General features: G+C 38.6%; 3 protein-coding genes across 4 annotated transcripts in view; 1 reads left to right on the top strand and 2 right to left on the bottom strand.

Annotated features, from left to right (window-relative positions):
• hpn (hepsin) overlaps positions 1-7,062 on the bottom strand; it is a 20,265-nt gene extending 13,203 nt beyond the window's left edge. The window contains exons 1-2 of one of the 2 annotated variants that reach the window (XM_034873988.1): positions 6,814-7,062; positions 5,720-5,879 (exon numbers count right to left, since the gene is read on the bottom strand). In XM_034873988.1, the coding sequence (XP_034729879.1) occupies positions 5,720-5,756 (37 nt within the window). In that variant the 5' untranslated portion in view covers positions 5,757-5,879; positions 6,814-7,062. The remainder of the gene's footprint in view (positions 1-5,719; positions 5,880-6,813) is intronic. The other variant, XM_034873989.1, reaches the window with a different exon arrangement.
• A 546-nt stretch (positions 7,063-7,608) lies between these two features.
• On the top strand, positions 7,609-11,079 carry LOC117946122. Its single transcript, XM_034873990.1, has 6 exons — positions 7,609-7,855; positions 8,019-8,161; positions 8,449-8,525; positions 8,629-8,834; positions 10,441-10,543; positions 10,994-11,079. The coding sequence occupies exons 1-6, from the start codon at positions 7,801-7,803 to the stop codon at positions 11,055-11,057; spliced, it is 648 nt and encodes a 215-aa protein (XP_034729881.1). The 5' UTR covers positions 7,609-7,800; the 3' UTR covers positions 11,058-11,079.
• Positions 11,080-13,057: 1,978 nt separating this feature from the next.
• Positions 13,058-17,769, bottom strand: cd22 (cd22 molecule). Its single transcript, XM_034875145.1, has 7 exons — positions 17,453-17,769; positions 16,160-16,504; positions 15,847-16,068; positions 14,792-15,079; positions 14,093-14,174; positions 13,958-13,991; positions 13,058-13,875 (listed from the first exon to the last, which is right to left on the bottom strand). The coding sequence occupies exons 1-7, from the start codon at positions 17,496-17,498 to the stop codon at positions 13,837-13,839; spliced, it is 1,056 nt and encodes a 351-aa protein (XP_034731036.1). The 5' UTR covers positions 17,499-17,769; the 3' UTR covers positions 13,058-13,836.
• Between the last annotated feature and the right edge of the window lie 545 nt (positions 17,770-18,314).

The following is an 18,314-nucleotide window of genomic DNA, read 5'->3' as shown; positions in this document are numbered from 1 at the left end:
CCACAGTGTATGAATGTGTGTGAATGGTGAATGTTTCCTGTAGATGTAAAAGCGCTTTGAGCAGTCGTTAAGACTGGAGAAGCGCTATATAAATACAGCACATTTACATTGTTATGTATAAAAAGTGCTGTACTGTATAAATAAAGTCTGATTGATTGGTATTAATACTGCAGAACTTTTTTTATGTTCAAAGATTTAAACAGAATTGTCCGTGACGAGACAGAGTTGTAAAATATGGTCAAGTTTATATATATTTTTTAGAGCTGGGCAGGGATTACAATTTTTAATCGCGATTAATCGCACAATTTCCCAGATTAATCGCAATTAATCGCAAAATGAAATAATGAATTCAAAAGTAGTGTATATAGTGCCATTTTTTTTTAAACGTTCTGCCACATGGATTAAAGTGCCGTAACATTTGTTCTGCAAAAAAACTTACCAGCATTTTGTTTATAAAGTAGCAGTTAAATAAAATATTTAGTGTACATCGCAACTTAACCCTCTGAACCCTAAGGTCATTTTTACAGGTCTTTGTCCGTCTGCATTTATTTTATAACAACTTGTAAAACATCAGCCCTGTTGTCTACACTCAAGATATGAACATATCATTTTTTTCAGGACAATCTGGGTTATTAGAATATTTGGGTTGCAGTGAGGTCACTTGAATATTAAAAATGGTTGTAGGACCTTAAAGACAAATAAATAAATAAAATGGAACATGAATCTTCCAGATATGTATTGATATCACACACAGAGCAGTAAAACCTATAAAACACTTCTCATATGTCTTGGGAGTCACACTGTGAAGAAAAAAATCATTATACCTCATACAGATGACAAAATACATACATTTCTTTCAAAGAAAGTCCAGATGCTTTTGCCCTCATGACATTTACTCATGTCAATATTCAACATTATCATGTCATATTTATTGATATTACACCCAAAACAAAGCTACACAAGCATTTGTGTGTCTAAAACAGCTCTATATGCAAAAATAAACATAATAAACATTGTAACTCATATAAAGCACATACTATTTACTTTTCTTCAAAAAAGGCCCAAATATATAATATATACAATATAAATATATGCCAGATCTCAAACCAGTGAGGCCATTATCCTCTATAGAACGGTAGATATCTATCTTGTGCACTATAGCATCTTTGATTGCATACTAGCCAGTTTGACTGGGAAGATTGGCCTCTTTCAGCCTCCATACTCTTTGGTTGACGTTGTCTCCCATATATGGGCATTCTATTGGCTTTACTTCCCTAAACAGAGAGCAGACACAGAGCCGCAAGCTAGCGGCATAAATGAGGCAAAACGCGATGAATTATTGATATAAAGAGAATAAATCTTGGATGTGACGGTTTGGATTTAATGCTCAACGACCCCGAAAAAGGCTGGAAGTTTCAGGCTGGATAGAAAATCACCTGTAGAGGCTAGAGAGACCTGGAAGAGACCTCCTTAACCGCTAACTTGTAATCTTTTAGACGCAACTTTTGGTGAGTTTCTGTGTTGTATGGTTGATAAATTATTAAACTATGAATCAGAGGTGCTGTTTTTGCTCGTGGGCGAGTCTCTCGGTCTCAGGTCTTACAAAGCCTGTGAGCAACAAACTTAACGCGATAATAACGCGTTAACTTGCCCAGCCCTAATATTTTTAGTCGTGATGAGTGACCCACAGTGGCTGCTGTATTGTTTTGTAAATAGGTTAGAAAAAGTAACATAACTCTAAAATTATAATAATTCTACAAAACTACTAATTACTAATTATCTATGATGCTAGCATATAGTTTCCAACACGTTTCTCTGATGAGTCACACATTCCTGTTCAATTAGAGCCTAAAAAAGATATGATCTACTAACAAAGGTTTCTTTAAGACACTGTCTCATAGTACGTATACATTTATCTCGTACTTTGTTCAAGCTTGTAAACAACAAAATTACTTATGCTTATCAAAAACAAGCATTTTTAACAGATACACATCCCTGTTGTTGTAAATGAGGAATATTTAACAATGCAGTGAACATTTAGAGCTGCCCCACAGCGTGACAGGATAGTTTGTTGCCATTGTTTGTTGTCGCTGCAGTAAAGCTGTAAGAATGAATCATTGCTGACTCTTTGTGACCCATCATCCACATAAACAAACTGCACATATTTTAAGCGGTTATTTCTATCCTCGTCTATGAGTCACATGAGAAGCCAGAAGCAGCAGGATGGAAAAGGTTCGTTGTGTCATTACTTATTCACTCGGATGTTTGGAGGGATACCCTTAACTATGCACGCATTCCGCTGTCCCACTGTAGCCCCACACTGGTGGGTGAAAAGAAGCAGCTGTGTACCAGATGAGGTATGTGGCTGCACACGCCTTCACTAAGCCAAAATTTTGAGCAAAATATTATATTGCATGGACAACAAATCCTGTATAACGACAAACGTTCCTTTATAATGTCCACACCAGCCAAGTTTTCTATAAATGACAAATTACACAAAATAAGTTGTTTTCCTTTAAAAAAAAAAAACGTCACTTCTCAAAGTGTAAAACTGCATGTCTTTCAAAAGAAATACTGAAAATGATTTCTTAGAAGTCATGGCTACAAGGTAGAAGTCTGTTTCTCTGTGAGGAACCCCCTGGAACTCTTCTTTATAAAAGTGTTAGTCTTATAGGTTAATTTGAAAAAACAATCCCAACATAAAAATGCTGTAGGTAGGATTGTGTAGATCCAGGATTTAGCCAAAGAATTTAAACATCAACAACTTCTCAGTCCCTCTGCCTTTTTCTGCTAAAGCCCCTCCCTTCACAAGGGAGAATGGATGTCTGTGCCTGAACAGTGACTGACACGCAGTTAGACACCCCCCTGGCCCTGATTGGTAAAAGTTAACAGGGAACTGGGGACTTTTGAAGATTGCACCATAGGCTAGAGGTGGAGCCAGAGGAGCCAGATTTTATTTTTTAATTACCCGCTATATCTCTACTCCAACATAGGGTCAGTTTCAGTAAATATAGCAGAAAGTTAGCTTATAAGTCTTACGTACTGCATCTTTATTAAGGTCTATTATATTGTGTTGTTTCCAGAGGCCTTTGCCCATCCATCCTATCCGGAAGTTATTTACTGTGCAGCCTAAAAACTGTGGTATGGTATCAGTTATTAGTGATATCTGGCCGCTCTGTCCTTCCTGTTGAGAGGATCTTGGCCCGTGATTGCCCAGACCTAAACTGGCATGATGTATGGTCTAGCATTCCAGAAGTATCTCGCAATCCAGACCATCAACAGATTCACTACAATTACATGCATAGGTCATATCTCATCCACGTAAAAAATGCACCACATGAAAATAATTAGCCGCCTTTATGCAGTCTCTGCCCTATAAAAAAGCCCAAGGTATATTTTTTTCACATGGTCTGGGAGTGCTATCCCGTTAGTCGGTTCTGGAACAGTATTGCATCCAAAATCTCTGCCTTGTTTAATGTTACTGTGACTGTTACTGTCAACGTTTTCATTTTGAACAATCTATTAACCTTTCAACTGTCTGTAACTCAGAAACATGCTGTATTTGCCCGACTTACAGCTGCAAAGAAGATGATTGCAACCGGTTGGACAGCAGCCCATGACCTTTCAATCCATGCATGGACCAGTGCATACCTGGATGTGGTGTATATGGAGCTTTCAACGGCGCGCATTAATGGAATACCAGGAAAAACTCTGGACACTTGGCTGGACGTCATTGACGCTGGGAAGTCCAGGCTGTAGCCGTGTTTGGTTCCTTGTCTTGTATCTGTCTGTGTGTATGTCTGATTGTGTGTGTGTTGTTTTTGTCTCCCGTCTTGTTGATCACAAAAAGAATGTCGGTTTTATGGCTTCTCGTTCATGTGGCTTAAAGTAAGTTCAATCTTGTAGTTGAAAATAGTAGTTTGACAAATGAATCAAATTTTTTGTACATACATATTAGGTTGATGTTCATCAGAAATTTTGATCCACTCCACACCTCACTGCATAATCAGTATCGGCTTATCCTGTCACCTTAGGGGCACTGACATTTTGACTTAAATACACAGATTCCAGAATGTATGCTAAACCTTGATGATCAAAATTCTGAAAAATCTGGTTCATCAAAGATAGGGATGAGCAGAATTGAACATACCTCCACTCCAATTTAAATAAAAGAAGGAGTTTAAAGGGTTTTGAAGACTGAAGAATATCCCCTTCCCGAGTAGACAGAATTGAACTTAAACATGCTCAGTGTTATGAAACAAAGATAACACCAAAGAAGCAGAGGAAAACCCTCTTCACACACACATAGATGGAGCTCTGACTCATATTTGTACCGGTTGTCATGGCAGAAAAGTAAAAATAAACACAATCATACTGTCCTGTAAATATTATTAGTAAAATCCTCTGTCCTTTGCAACCGGAATGCTTGCATGTGAATATACATAATTGTGTTTCTGTGTATATTTAAGGTAAACACTGCTTGTTTCTGAAAATAGATGAAATAGATGTCCCACCTAATCTAAGCACCGGCACACCCAAAATACTGTAAACCGCACCATGTGTGCCACTCCTTGGCTAGACTGTATTTCTCTTGTAATTACACACTCCAAAGACACAGCCTGCATCTGGGTGGATTCCCTTCAGTCAGGCAACAGCAGATATAAAACCAAAGACCATCTTCAGACACAGAAAATAAGTTACACAACAACAAGGACAGTTACAATTTGTCCGTTTTCAACTTCGACTTTCGACTTCACTTAAAGGGAGACTACTGGTTTCATTGTACCGGCACACAATTTGCCCCTGTGCTATAAGGTAGGTGTACTATTGTCATACTGTTGCCATACTGTTGTCTGGGTTATAGGGGAAAAACAATCACATGGTGGATTTATTGTCTTTACAAAGTAGCTAACGTCTAGTTGAGTGTTACAGTTTACGCTGACAGGACCGTTTTCTACCAATAGTAAAATAGAGCGAGTAATCTTATCTTTACTTCCATAACAGCATCATATACAGTAATCAGCAGTAAACTCAATAAGAACCATAAAGCTCCATGTTTCCATCAACTCTTCAACACTAAACACTGCATCACAGCTAATGCCATTGTAACAGGACAGATGGGGGTTCTCTGCCTTCCTTTTAAATGTCTGGTTCACTGGTGGTGATGGAACTGTGTTTGCTGGGAAAAGGTAGGAGAGCTTTGACATTGACGTGGACATTGAGTTTTTGTTGAAAGGAGAGAGTGTTGTCATTGCTGTGTATGTAATGTGCTGTAACTAAGTACAATTTAGTGTAAATGAGAGTGGTTATTTCTGGCCCCACTATCACATTTCTATTTGTATTACTGGACTTTTAGGAATCATTTTGGATGAGAAAAATCTATTCAATCTACATTAATGTTTTCCAAGCTTGAGGACAAACTTAAAAAATAAAATCAGAACATGTATATCAGAGAGACAGCCAGTCAGCTTTGAACAAACAGTTAATGGTTAACTGTCAAGTGGTCAGATGTTTGGTCCCAAAATCAGAAAACAGGCAACATGCTCTGCAGCATGACCAGCACAGCATTTCCACCTGTGTGTGTGTGTGTGTGTGTGTGTGTGTGTGTGTGTGTGTGTGTGTGTGTGTGTGTGTGTGTGTGTGTGTGTGTGTGTGTGAAGGAGCAGAGAGGAGTGGAGAATGAGAGCAAGAACAACCGTGTATCAATATGTGCACTCACCCATCTTCCCCTCCGTCACAACTTTCTCAGTATACATCTATATGCAGTAAGAAGCAGAGGGCAGCAATAGTTCTGTCTCCTTCCTTCTCTCCTTCTCTCCTTGACTCCTTAGGGCAGGTGGGCCAAGTCACGTTTGCCTGGTAATATAATATTGAGGGTCCTAAATGACAAACACCCCAATGTAGTTAATACTTAATACATTTTTCCAATAAACATGTATCAAAGAGATAGAGTTAACCAGGTAGAGTTATATGAGATTCAGTACAAATTTACTCAATGCTCTAAAGTAGAAGCAGGTTACATCACAAGTTTGTTTCAGAGCAATTGTCTCACTCACACACACACACACACACTCCAGATAGCCAGATCTACTAACAAGTTCCTATGTATCTAATTATTTATAAGATTTAAAACTGACAATGAAAATACAAACGTATGAAATCCATACAAAAAATTACTTGTATACTGAGCTGCTTAATAATTGTGCTTAATATTTAGGTCTATGTGAACAGGCTTCTTATTCTATTACATTGAAGACTATTTTTGTTGTCTTTATCAACCATCACCAAACCCGTTAGTGTGGTCACTGCCTGGCTAACAGGAGGACACGAAGAAGTCATATAATATGAGAAGGAGACCACAGGAAGCAATTAAAGAAACACAGAGGCATTGTTGTAAGTTACAGTATATGTGTTTATAGAAAGTTCTAGAAAAGTTGTGTCTCCTATTGTATCACTCTACTTAGTACACGTGTACTATGTCAAACGATACAATTTGTTGCTATGACATTTTTATAATGTAAATGTCAGCAGGCTACTGTAGCCTATAAACCCCGTTAGGTTTGGCAGATTCAGACTGAGATTTTAGACTGAGACGGAGATGGTTAACGTTAAACAGGTTCAACAGACGACATTAAAAAAGGTTCAGCACGATAAATATAATGTTGACATAATTAAAAGTGTTTACATGGCTACTTTATATTCAAGAAAAACGTTTAATTTCACATAGCTTTAGCTATGCTAAACAACTTGCTAAATTTCTCTTCGGAGTTAGCATACAACTAGAGCTGAAAGAAATTCCACAAAGTGACTCACCTGTGTTTTCTTGCAGCAGGTGAAGCACTGGCCTTCGTTAATCCCAAATATTATCTTTTTTAAGTCCTCTTTGACGAATAGAAAAAGCAAAAATAACGTCAGCTTCGAAGAACGACGACAAAAGCCTACTGTTTAAACGCCAACACAGATAAATCCCAGTTTGCAGTCAATCTGTTTTGCTCTCTTCACAGGTTACTGACCCCATAGAAAGAAGGGGGGAAAAGGTAGTTTTCAGCGACCGTTTCTATCAACCAAAACCACCGACGCCTGCTTCTAATAGGAAAGAGAGAAACATTTGGAAGACTGGGCTAATTGAGACAAAGTTAGTGAAAGTTTATCCCAACTTCGTCGGTTTGAGTGGTCCTCCTGTGAGCGGTCAACTGCGCAGACAAGAGGGGCACGAGTGACGTCAACTTAGGTTTCTGAGTGGACAAACAGGGCACGCGAGCTTTATCTGTCCCTGCAGACCTGCTGTAGGTGAGCACACTGTTCCACAAATTAACAATACACGACTTATAAGGACTTAATAGGATGGAAACTGTTTAGGATGCCAGCTGTTGTTTTGGTATAGACATTACTCTCAGCAATTGTGATGCCTCATCTCTCCCTTGGTACAATTGATCCAGTAGACACATCCTGTACTGTAGCCTACAGTGTCCCCCAACCACCTGCACACACATTTATGTTATGTAGCCTACAGTAAGTTCCCTTTGCTAACACGAAAGCCCTGTCGTCACCCGGGTTCCACGTTGGCTGAGAAAATAAAAGGGAAGCTGGACAATCTGACCTAAATGTCTTTGCTCTGGAGGAAGAGAAGCAGGCATGACACTGACTTAACTAAAGAGTTGAGGAGGGTAGATTGATTGACAAGGATCACAGAGACACACAGTGGGACGAGAAGGAGAGACAAGGAGAAGCCAAAAGAGGGGAGCAGGTGACTGAGGAATAAAACAAGCAACAGCTGCAGAACAGCAGGAAGAGAAAAAGATGGGTGAACGAGTGGCACAGGGCTGCTGGCTGCTGCTCACACTCTCTCTGAAAGGTAAGACCCTGTGTGGCCTTCGTGGTGGCACCTACATTTAGCAGGGTGAAGATCAGCTGGCCTAGGCAGCATTCCTTTTACTTTTAATCTGTAAAATCAAAGTAACTCAGTGTAACTTGGTGGTTAACTTGCTACTTGTTCACACATATTCTCTGCCTCTCAGGTATTCTCGCAGGGGATTGGTCAATTCATCTCCCCTCCAGTCCTATTAATGCTGTGATTGGTTCCTCTGTGGTTCTCCCTTGTTCCTATGACTACCCCCAAAGTTTTAATGAAACCAAGGAAGAGGGACGGCTCTCTTCTCAGGTAATTCAATAAAGAAGGCATTGTAAGCAGTTGCAATACATGCGCAGTGTGTCTTTAACTAGTTGAGTTCCTCTGCAAGCGCTCTGTAATCCGAAGGAACAGAAATGACACAGAGGGGTGATGAAGGATGACTAACCAAGCTTACTATTAAAGTTTTGGGAGTGGTTAAAACATCTAGAGTTAACACAAACATGACATCTGTTATTTCACAGTAAGCCTACTTTAGCCCTAGTTTTAAAACACCTTGTTTTCTATTTTAAGCTACTCCTTTTATTTTTCTTCATCAGGGTGGAGGAGAAGGACAAAAGTACAAAGTTTTGTCTGAAATGTGGTGTCTCGAAGACAGTCGCTGTATCACACCAAGGTATTGTTGAAAATGCAGAGAAATACCTGCCATTCATTTAAGCATAGAACTAATAGCACAGGGTTAGACAAAATAAATATCTAAGTCTGTCTGTCTGTCTCAGATATGTCTTCCACAGTGATGGTGTCTTCCCAGATCCGTCCTACAAGAACAGGGTAGAGTACCTAGGACAACCAGGAACAAAAAACTGTTCTCTGAAGATTTCTGATCTGAAGCAGTCGGACAGCGGCACATACGTGTTTTACCTCATCACCAGCCACCCTACACAGAAGATGCCAGAGCAGAGTGGTACACAGCTCCTGGTGACAGGTGGGAATCTTTCATTTTAATACTACAACTAAACATAATCAACATGACCATCACAAACAACAAGACAGAGATCCTCATTGGTAGAGTTGCAAGGCATTTAAGAAAAAAGAAATGTACAGCAAGATTCAAGATGGCAACATCATAATCTCAACACATGTTCTTTTCCAATGTGGTGTTAGGCCAGTGTTTTATTTTAAAAGCAAAGTAGGCAGCTGCTTTTATTATATGGTGCCTTGATTTTCATCCATGATTGATATTTATCTCAGAATCTTTACTGACAGTCTCAGTTTCCATTGACCAACCACAGTAGACAAACCACAGTCATTTTATTTGCCCTTCCTCTTTTTCACTGGTTTTGTCCTTTGTGTCTCACTGGGACACTGTCTTACTGCCTGTCTGTCTAATGCTCCATTCCTGTCTGCCTGGGAGTAACTGCCCAGTTACAATAACTGTGTTGAGTTGTAGGTTTCTGTTGGCCATTGTTTTGGACACAAACCTAACTACGGAAATTTTTACTTTGCTAACTTTATTGCTTCAGTAACACTTTACTTGAAGGTATCTACATAAGAGTCACATGACACAGTCATGAACACATGACACAGTCATGACACATGAACCCTAACCCTAACCTTAACCATAACTTATCACGAGAAAACCGAATGACACTTACTAAAAGAAGCGTTGTGTGATTAACGTTTATGACTTGTTTATAACGTTTATGACACATTCAAGACAGTGTTATGTCACTGTTATGTCGATACCTTTAAGCAAAGTGTAACCGTTACTTCTATAATTGGAAGACAAGTGTTGATGTTTTAGCCCCATTGCTTTAAGTATGTACCACTTCCTTAATGCAACTCTGTTTTGGATACTGTGTGCTATTTATGAGAAGTAGAACTGAAACTGACCACTAACTGCACATGAAGTAACGCATAAACTCAGTTTGAGATAATTCTTATGTCAAAGGCCACTTGTATGTTTCCAATTAACAACCTATTTTTATGATGAAAATCCCTCACATCCAAACATGTAGGGATACACTGGTAACTTGTCTTTGCTGAACTTTAAAAAAGAAGAAGAAGCCTGTCGAAACGCAATGGTGTGGTGCTGTTCCACCACAAAGATAATATTGTGAAATCATTGAGAAACATCTGTGAACCATAGTTGAACTATTCTTTTTTTCTTTCTCTGTTGTCATGCCGTGTCATCCTTTGTGAACAAATCCCATGAAGTAGTGATAATCTGTAGGATGAGCTAAACATAGAAACATGATAGAAGACAGGAGAACATAAATTGATTATTAGAGACAAGTTGGATATTTGCATTTGTCTCAAAGATTTTCAACTCAGATTGGGTACAAACAAATAAATTGCTTTTAGACTATCATATACATTAGAGAAAATATGATGATTGTAGAGTTAAATTTATTCAACAGTGAGAAATATCCAAAATAATTAAATAATCTGAAATAATCTGGCAGGTGTTTGGATCTTTAACCCCAGTATTTCTACCTTCTTGGTCCAAGCTCTTGCCATTCACATGCACATTAACCAACACTGCCTGAGACAGTTTGTTGTGGCTCTAATCTTGTTTCTGTCCACTACAGCGACGACCCCGTCGGACTCTTCAGGACCCAGATTGATGCTTATCGGAGTCACCATCGGGGTTCTACTGGCTATTGTGGCCATAGTGGCCATTCTCTTAACACGGTGAGTTCTTTGCTCCTCATGAAGCTGATCAGTATTATTGTATTTATTTGTTTCCTGTTATAAGTCCTATCACCGTCTTCTTCAGGAATTTTAGGAGGAGATACGGTATTGTCTTGTTGGGTTGGTGGTATAAGTAAAATAACGTATTTTCAAATAAAATCTTTTCCTGCTTGCATGACTTACAACAAAAGAGCTCATATTTAAAGAAAGTGTGTGGTTGAAAAGATCCAATGTGTAACACACAGTCTGAAAAGAAGTGAAACTGTCTGAAACCACCTGATCCACACCAGTGTGCCTTCACACAACAGCCAAAGGCCTGCAGTGTCTGAGTTTGAGTTGTATACAGTGTAAATGCATTATTTATTGTATTTTAAGAAAAGATAAACAATATTAACTTCACTTCATAATGTAAATTACAATGTCTTTTTAAATATTTGTCTGTCCTTTCAGGAAACGGAAATCATTAAGACACCAGTCATATGTCCTGACCGAGACAACCGCTCCAGCACCTTAAGGACTCATAAAAGCAAAAACACCCTTCAACCACACAGAAGAGACCTTTTTCATTGTATTGTATTATTTTTATTTTATAAGTAACTTAAGATAAGTGAATATTATTCTTAATACCCTCGGACACTCTTGTGCATTTACCTTCTTGTTGCCGACTAAAGCCATTGAAGCAGATACCTTCAAATAATTACAGAACTGACAGAACTGAATCCCAACTGTCTGATTATCTACTCTGTTCATCTGATCATCTGATCTCACTTGTTTAGGCGTGATTGTGCTTAGGTTTAAGCAAAATTCTGCTGTCAGGATTTAACCAAACAATCTTTTTAAAAAGAAATGATTTATAATAACTGAGAAAATTTACTGAAAATCCTCAGTTGTCCAAGTGTTGCAGGAACAGATATACATTTGAATACATCCTCCATGGTTCTTCACATATGACGAGCAGAGATGACATCCGGAGTTGTTGCGCTTGGATTTTGACAACACGCCACAGAGTGCACTCAGTACTGTCCTATAAACAATGTCCAGAAACAGTTACTAAAAGCCTGTTAGTGATGATGAGGAGCATGAAGATGAAGACAGGAAATAAAGTCATAATGATCCAATTAAAAGCTGTAAGCATTATGGACTGGGTCACATCTGCTTGGTTTTGAGTAAACTCTTCAGTGTGATAAGGCTCTAACAGATACTGACCAGAGCCTGGCCATGAAAACCAGGAGGACAGTGACTCTGACGCCCGGACATCCATTTACAAAATGGTCTTGGATATCAACTTTACATCTCATTAGTCTCCCGAATTTTGCTTTTTTTCTGATGTATGGTATTAAAGGAAGCTGACATACAAGTAGTGCACAAATCTATTTTTTTAATGCTGATTAGGTAAACTAGGAAGTTTATTACTTCATTTCTAAAATATTTAAAGAGACAGTTTTAGTTATAATATGTGAACATCAGTTTGTTGGGTTGCTTTTAAAGTACATTTTTAACATTTACTTGATGCTTTAATGACAATTGAGTGAAGCAGTGGCCCACTGTGATGCCCATTTGGTGTCGTTTGATTGGTTTGCTGTCTATGGTGGGGAGATGTGTCCTCCTGTTTACAGCTCACCTGGGCCTGGTGTGCTGAGGCTTCTTAAGCTGTAGTATTCTCTGTCTCGCCCCCCCTGTTGTCGCCACAGGCACACCAAGGCTTGGTTAGGTTATGTTTGGTTAAGTTGTCTAAGGTTGGCCTTTTGGTGAGTTCACACTTTAGAACACCAACACACCCTCTGGCCCTGTTTACAAGTACATGGCTATTATGAAAAACAGAGACATTTCCCCTTGTGACGCAAACATGCAAACGTAGAATTTGCATCTGAAAAAAAGAGTCTTTCTAAAAACTCCGGCAAGAGTGGAGATTTTTTAAATGTTCATTTGGATGTAAACTAAAAAAAACAGAGCTTTAGACAGCCGAGGAAGAGAAATGTCCTGAAAATACCTGGCCAGGTGTGAACATAGTCTCACACCAAAATAGTTAATTTTGTCTACTTTGGTTTAGTTTGATTTAATGTTTAAATATTTAACATGGTGTTGTCTACCCCATTTATGTCACGACCTAACTCAAATGGTCCTGCAGCTTAAGAAGCCTGCAAACAGGTTAGGCACAAGTTAGGACACACTTCCACAATGTAGACAGCAAAAACACTCTAATGACACCAAAGGGTCATCATCCCACACGCATATAATGCCACTGATTACATCATATATTCTAAAGCTGGTTATAGCTGGTCATCAGATGGCTCAGATCTGATGTATTTAGTATGGGGAAGAGTTATACCGAGATTTGCAACATGTGTGATATCTTCCATCCATTTTCCAACAACTGTTCAAAAAGAGAATTGCCTTTAAAATGAGTTTGACACGTTTACTGTATAAGAAAATATGTTAATAACATGTATTTGGAATAAAAGCACAATGTATTCAGTGATTACAGCAGTCGGTTGGAAATGCATTTTGTTTTTAATGCAGGTGTGACATTTCTTTACAGGAGTCAGTAGTTTTCACCAGAAGGTACACAAAAAGATTATTAAACAGCAATTACTACCATATTAACCAAAGTTCTGCCATATGTGTGTATGTGGCATGTGTTGATCAGTTTACTGATGAAAAAACTAACTTTAAAATACATTGACCCCAAATGCAATGCTGTTACGGTTATTTCTGTTACACTTTCAAACACTAAATATGATCAAATCTTTAACAAACCTCAAACCTAACCTTAAAACCTAAAAGTTGTGGTTAATTATGTAAATAATATTTCTAATTTGGTGGACTGAAGGTAGTAACAAATCATATACAAGAACAACATTTGCATGAGTATTTGGAACTCAAGGTGGCAGCATATCCTGCTTCAACCACAATGATTCTGGATACAGTCTACAGCAGTGAATCACGTTAGGCAACAATACTTTCATAGATTAAAGATTAAATTAAGCTATTTTCTCATGAAAGCATTGTTGCCTAAAATTTGCAAGGATTGAGTAAAGTTACAAATCCCTTCTGTCGTCTCACGAGAAGTACTTGACATTTACACAGACAGGAGTCAGGAGGGAATGAGAGGTGTATTTTCATGTTAGAAAACTTGGTGCTCAGCAGCTGTGTTGCTCTCCAGGCAGAGTACAAAACACAGACATTTTTAGCCGGATCATGTATCTGGTTTAAAGAAATGTCATCAGGCTCAGGTGGAGGTAGACAACAGACATTCCCTTCTCAGTAAACCTGTTTGTTTGCTTTTTACCCATTTAGGCAATGCTGATGTTTTCATAATCACGGCTGTTTTCCTGAAACATAACCGGGTAACATTAGACATTTGGTGTTAATCTCTCATTCATTTATTTTAACTGAACCAGGAGAAGGTCTTACCTCTTTATTCACAGTAGAACGACGTCTCAGCCTCCTTTAACAATGAAATACAAGTATGTACATTGACCTCTTCCAACAGTTCATCACAGTCATAAAATGAAATGTTACTGTCCAAAATCAAGAGTGTTAACTTACCATGCCCAGATAATCACCAGTGGAAGTAACAGGCCAATACAGACTTTCACTCCAATACCAACAAAGGTGATGACACGGTTAACTGTTAGGAGAGTGTGAAAGAAAATGTGATGAAAACTCATGGCATCTCAGATTTTCAAATATAGTTATAAATGTTCAGCAAATACATTGTATAACTGTAGTCAATTTTGGAAATTCCACACTACTATATTTTCCAAAAGATCTGCTCATTTTAACAAGCAGTTGGGTCTTCAACTGTAGATTTATGGTTGTGATGAATAAAATGTGATTCTTTTTTCACCATGGGCGATTCCAGGAATTGATGGATATGATAGAGCAACACAATGTAATTCTGCTAAATAAAACAATCACATTCATTTTCAGTTCCTATTTTCTATAGGCTCAGTCTGTCACTTAAAAAAAAAAAAACAGTTCCAGTGCTGTGGTATCAGAATTTTGGATAGTCATCCTAAAAACATAAATTGGTCATGTGACAAGGGCTGGGAAAATTGGCAAAATGGGCAGCCAATTGATGGTATTCTGATCCAATGGAAAACACAATTGTCCGATTGACTGCACTTTAGCCCAATAGATTGGGCTATTACTCTAATTAGAACTATCATTCCCCTTTGGATGATCAATATCAATACAATCTCTGAACACATTGTAATCTGCTTGTCGTCTCACTGTCATACTCACTGTCTGTGTCACCCGTTGTAAGCAGCAACTCAGTCGAGTTGTTTTGCCCCAGTGGGTTCCTGGCCTGGCAGAGGTAGAGTCCAGTGTAGGACGCCTCCACAGAGGGGAGAGACAGCACCTGTCCTGAACCCACCTGGAGCAGGGAGCTGAAACCGGAACCAGAAGCCCTGTACCAGGTGTAGTTGTCTGCTGCAGGGTTAGCAGCACTGCTGCAGCTCAGATTCACACTGCTCCCCTCCGTCAGGTGACCAGAATAACTCATCTCAACAGATACATTCAACGGGGCATCTGTTTTAAAAACCCAACCACTGTGCATTTGTATACATTCCCTCAGAGGATGTATTTTTTCTGGACATTTTAAAAGAAAATGATAATGGAAGATCCTAACCATTTGTAGCTAAATTGTCAAAGCACATTCCTTTAGAGACATATTTCAATATTTTGGGAAACGCGCTTACTTGCTTTATTGCTGGGAGGTGGATGAGAAGACTGATACTACTCTCATATCTGGATGGTAAATACAATGGTATACAGTACCAGCAGGAGTTGATTAGCTTAGCTTAGCAAAAAGACTGAAAACTAAAAGAGGCAGTGGAAGCGGGAGATGTTTTTTTGCCATGCATTCATATCTATCTGTATCTTCATCGTCATGGGTAAAAATAGGACATTATTGATGAACTGTATGTTCATTCATGAGAATGATTCATCACCAAATTGCGTCACAGTAATAAAGATACTGCCATAAGGTTACATGCTATTCTTGCCACCACCGTCGAAGCATTGTGGCACAACAACAAAAAGGAGTGCGCTGTAGAGGTGCTGGTGGGTGGATTTGTTACTTTTGGACAGAGCCAGGCTAGCTTTTCCCCCCTGTTTACAGTCCTTGCACTAAGCTAAGCTAACTGGCTGCTGGTGGTAACTTCTTATTTAATGGTCAGGCATCAAACTTCTCATCTAACTCAGTAAGTAATTTCCCAAACTATTCCTTTATGTTTATGCATCCCAGAGTGAAATAGCAGTTTCTCAACCAACGATGTCACAAAAAACATACTTACACTGAACATCCAGAGCCACAGAGTCAGATAGCACTGACTCCTGTCCATTGACAGCACAGAAATAATTCCCAGAATCCCGTGCTTGAGCCTGGAACACTGGTTTGGCTACTGGACGCCCATCTTTAAACCAAACTGTTTTGGGAAGTTGGCAGGATGTTCTACATTCAAGCGTCACAGTGCCTCCTGCTCTCACCCTGCCAGGATACACTCTAGCACTCAGCTCTGGACACCAATCAGGTTAAGAACAAAGAGCATGATATTAGGAACAAACTGAAAATGTTGAATTTTGACACTCAATGTAGAATAATTTTACCTGTGACCGACAGATGCACTGATTCTTTGCTCCGCCGTGCATACATCTGCGTATCAAACCAGAAGTAGTAATGGCCAGTGTCATTTTCCTGTAGGTCATCAATTGCCAGGTCACAGTTGTGCTGCTGGTCGCCAAGATATCTAAAACGATTTTGATATGAAGGAAGGTCTGAGAGTTTAACACGTGTCCAGGTGCCATTTATTAATTTCCCTTTGTACCATGCAGTCTTTTTAACAGTTTCCCCATCTAGGTAGTTGTATGAGCAGCTGAGATGCACGGATGATCCCTTTAAAGCACATGAATTTGGGCTTTCAAAAGTTACTGACGAACCAGCAATCACAGTTCCTGCAGAGAGATAATGACATTACATTACATGTCATTTAGCTGTGGCTTTTTTCCAAAGCAACTTACAATTGCTATGTACAGTATATGTCAGAGGCCACAAGCCTCTGGAGCAACCATGGCTTACGGGTTTTGCTCAAGGACACATTGGTTGATGTATTGCTTAGCGTAATTGAACCCAGATCTTCCACCCCACGGCATGTGTCATAGCCACTGCACCATTACCACCCATGTAATTTGTTTACATGGTTTACAGGTTTATTTATTCTCGTTATATGCATAGTTACAGGAACAATGAGAGGAAATGGAAACATAGCCCTCAGCAACAAGATTTCTAAAACCTTAGAATGTGACTTAACCCTCCTGTTGTCTTTGGATCAAATTTGACTCCTTTTCAAAAGGTTTCTATATCCGAAACTTGGGTTTCCTTCAAACAATTGATCAAAAAAGCACTTAGAGGTTTTTAAATAAATAATCAGTTCACTACTTTCATTGAATTTGAGTTTTTTTTGTCAATTTTATTGCATTTGGAGGAAAAAATAGTTTACAAAAGAACTTGTGTGACAAATGTAAAAACAAAAATGTCAAAAAAGACAAATGTCAATAACATTGACCAAAATGTGAACAAACAAAAAAACACACACAACAACACAAGGGTTAAAAGAATTAAACAGAGTGAACTCATCAGGAAAGTCAATCACCTTAGTCTGTTTTAGACCATTTGTTCTTCTAAAATAAAGAAGAAATAAATAACCACATACTGAAAATGAATTTGGAATTTCTGTCTCAACAGCTGGGTTATAAATGCACCAAGCTAATTTGAAAATGCAACAATTGATTATGCTCCTTAAATACACAAAAAAAATCCAATAAATACAAACAGTAGTTATGGAAATAAATACAATATTGCACTTTGTCTTGAAATGAACATTAAAAAATAATCTCCCCTACCTGATGTGAGGATCAGAAGCATAAGCATTGCAATTATCTTCTCCATCCTGACAAAAACTGAATTTTGGGATGGATGTGATGTTGTGGATGTGATCTCTCATGAGTGGATGTGACAGCAAGCAGCACGGATTGAGAGGATAGTTGTGGACGAGTATTATCAAAACATCTGATTTGATATGCATGATGCTCCGTTAGCTGCTGCCACGTCACACGTTTATGTGACAGGAGGAGTCAGCTGGTCCCCTAAATCATTCGAGTGCATTTATTTCTTTATACCCAAGAGGGAGTGTAGAATGAGTCACAAACAAAATAATCAAATGTTTTACTGGAAATTTAAATGCGTGTTAACATATAAAACAAATAGCCTTATTTGGACGCATACTAAAACAGTAAATGCAGTAGGCAAGAAGAAGAAGAAGAAAAAGAAAAACCCCAAAAGAAACTGTAAATGGGGAACTTGTGGTTGAAAGTTAATTTCCTCCGTCTTGCATCTGTTTTGTTGCATGCTTATTTCCTACATTAGTTTACTTCTGTGGCTACTTCAATGTTTGTTTTTAAAACTAAAATCTTTGAAAGGTTAGTCTCCTGCATCTACTGGGACACCAACTGCCACTCAAACAGGCAGTTAATCCATAGTTATTAATAATTTGGCAATGGCTCGGGTCCAGATTGAAATATGTCAAAAACTATTACATGGATTGCTATGAAATTTTCAAATTAGAGTCATAACTCTGCAGGTGAATTGTACTGACTTTTCCTCAAGTGCCACTAACAGGTCAAAGCGCTCATATACAGTGGGTACGGAAAGTATTCAGACCCCTTTAAATTTTTCACTCTTTGTTTCATTGCAGCCTTTTTCCAA

This window comes from Etheostoma cragini, chromosome 6, assembly GCF_013103735.1.
Source record: "Etheostoma cragini isolate CJK2018 chromosome 6, CSU_Ecrag_1.0, whole genome shotgun sequence".
In the NCBI taxonomy this organism is placed as follows: domain Eukaryota; kingdom Metazoa; phylum Chordata; class Actinopteri; order Perciformes; family Percidae; genus Etheostoma; species Etheostoma cragini.
The sequence above is the reverse complement of the archived record's forward strand: the minus strand, read 5'-3'. Positions and strand labels throughout refer to the sequence as shown.

Excerpts from the sequence above, each read along its gene's own strand:
- cd22 (XM_034875145.1), bottom strand. The coding sequence starts at position 17,498 with ATGGAGAAGATAATTGCAATGCTTATGCTTCTGATCCTCACATCAG. Across the intron at positions 15,080-15,846 it reads TGTGGCTCTGGATGTTCAGT|ATGCCCCGTTGAATGTATCT; the intron begins GTAAGTATGTTT and ends TTTTTAAAACAG. Across the intron at positions 14,175-14,791 it reads TACAACGGGTGACACAGACA|TTAACCGTGTCATCACCTTT; the intron begins GTGAGTATGACA and ends CTCTCCTAACAG.
- LOC117946122 (XM_034873990.1), top strand. The coding sequence starts at position 7,801 with ATGGGTGAACGAGTGGCACAGGGCTGCTGGCTGCTGCTCACACTCTCT. Across the intron at positions 8,835-10,440 it reads TACACAGCTCCTGGTGACAG|CGACGACCCCGTCGGACTCT; the intron begins GTGGGAATCTTT and ends TGTCCACTACAG. Across the intron at positions 10,544-10,993 it reads GTGGCCATTCTCTTAACACG|GAAACGGAAATCATTAAGAC; the intron begins GTGAGTTCTTTG and ends CTGTCCTTTCAG.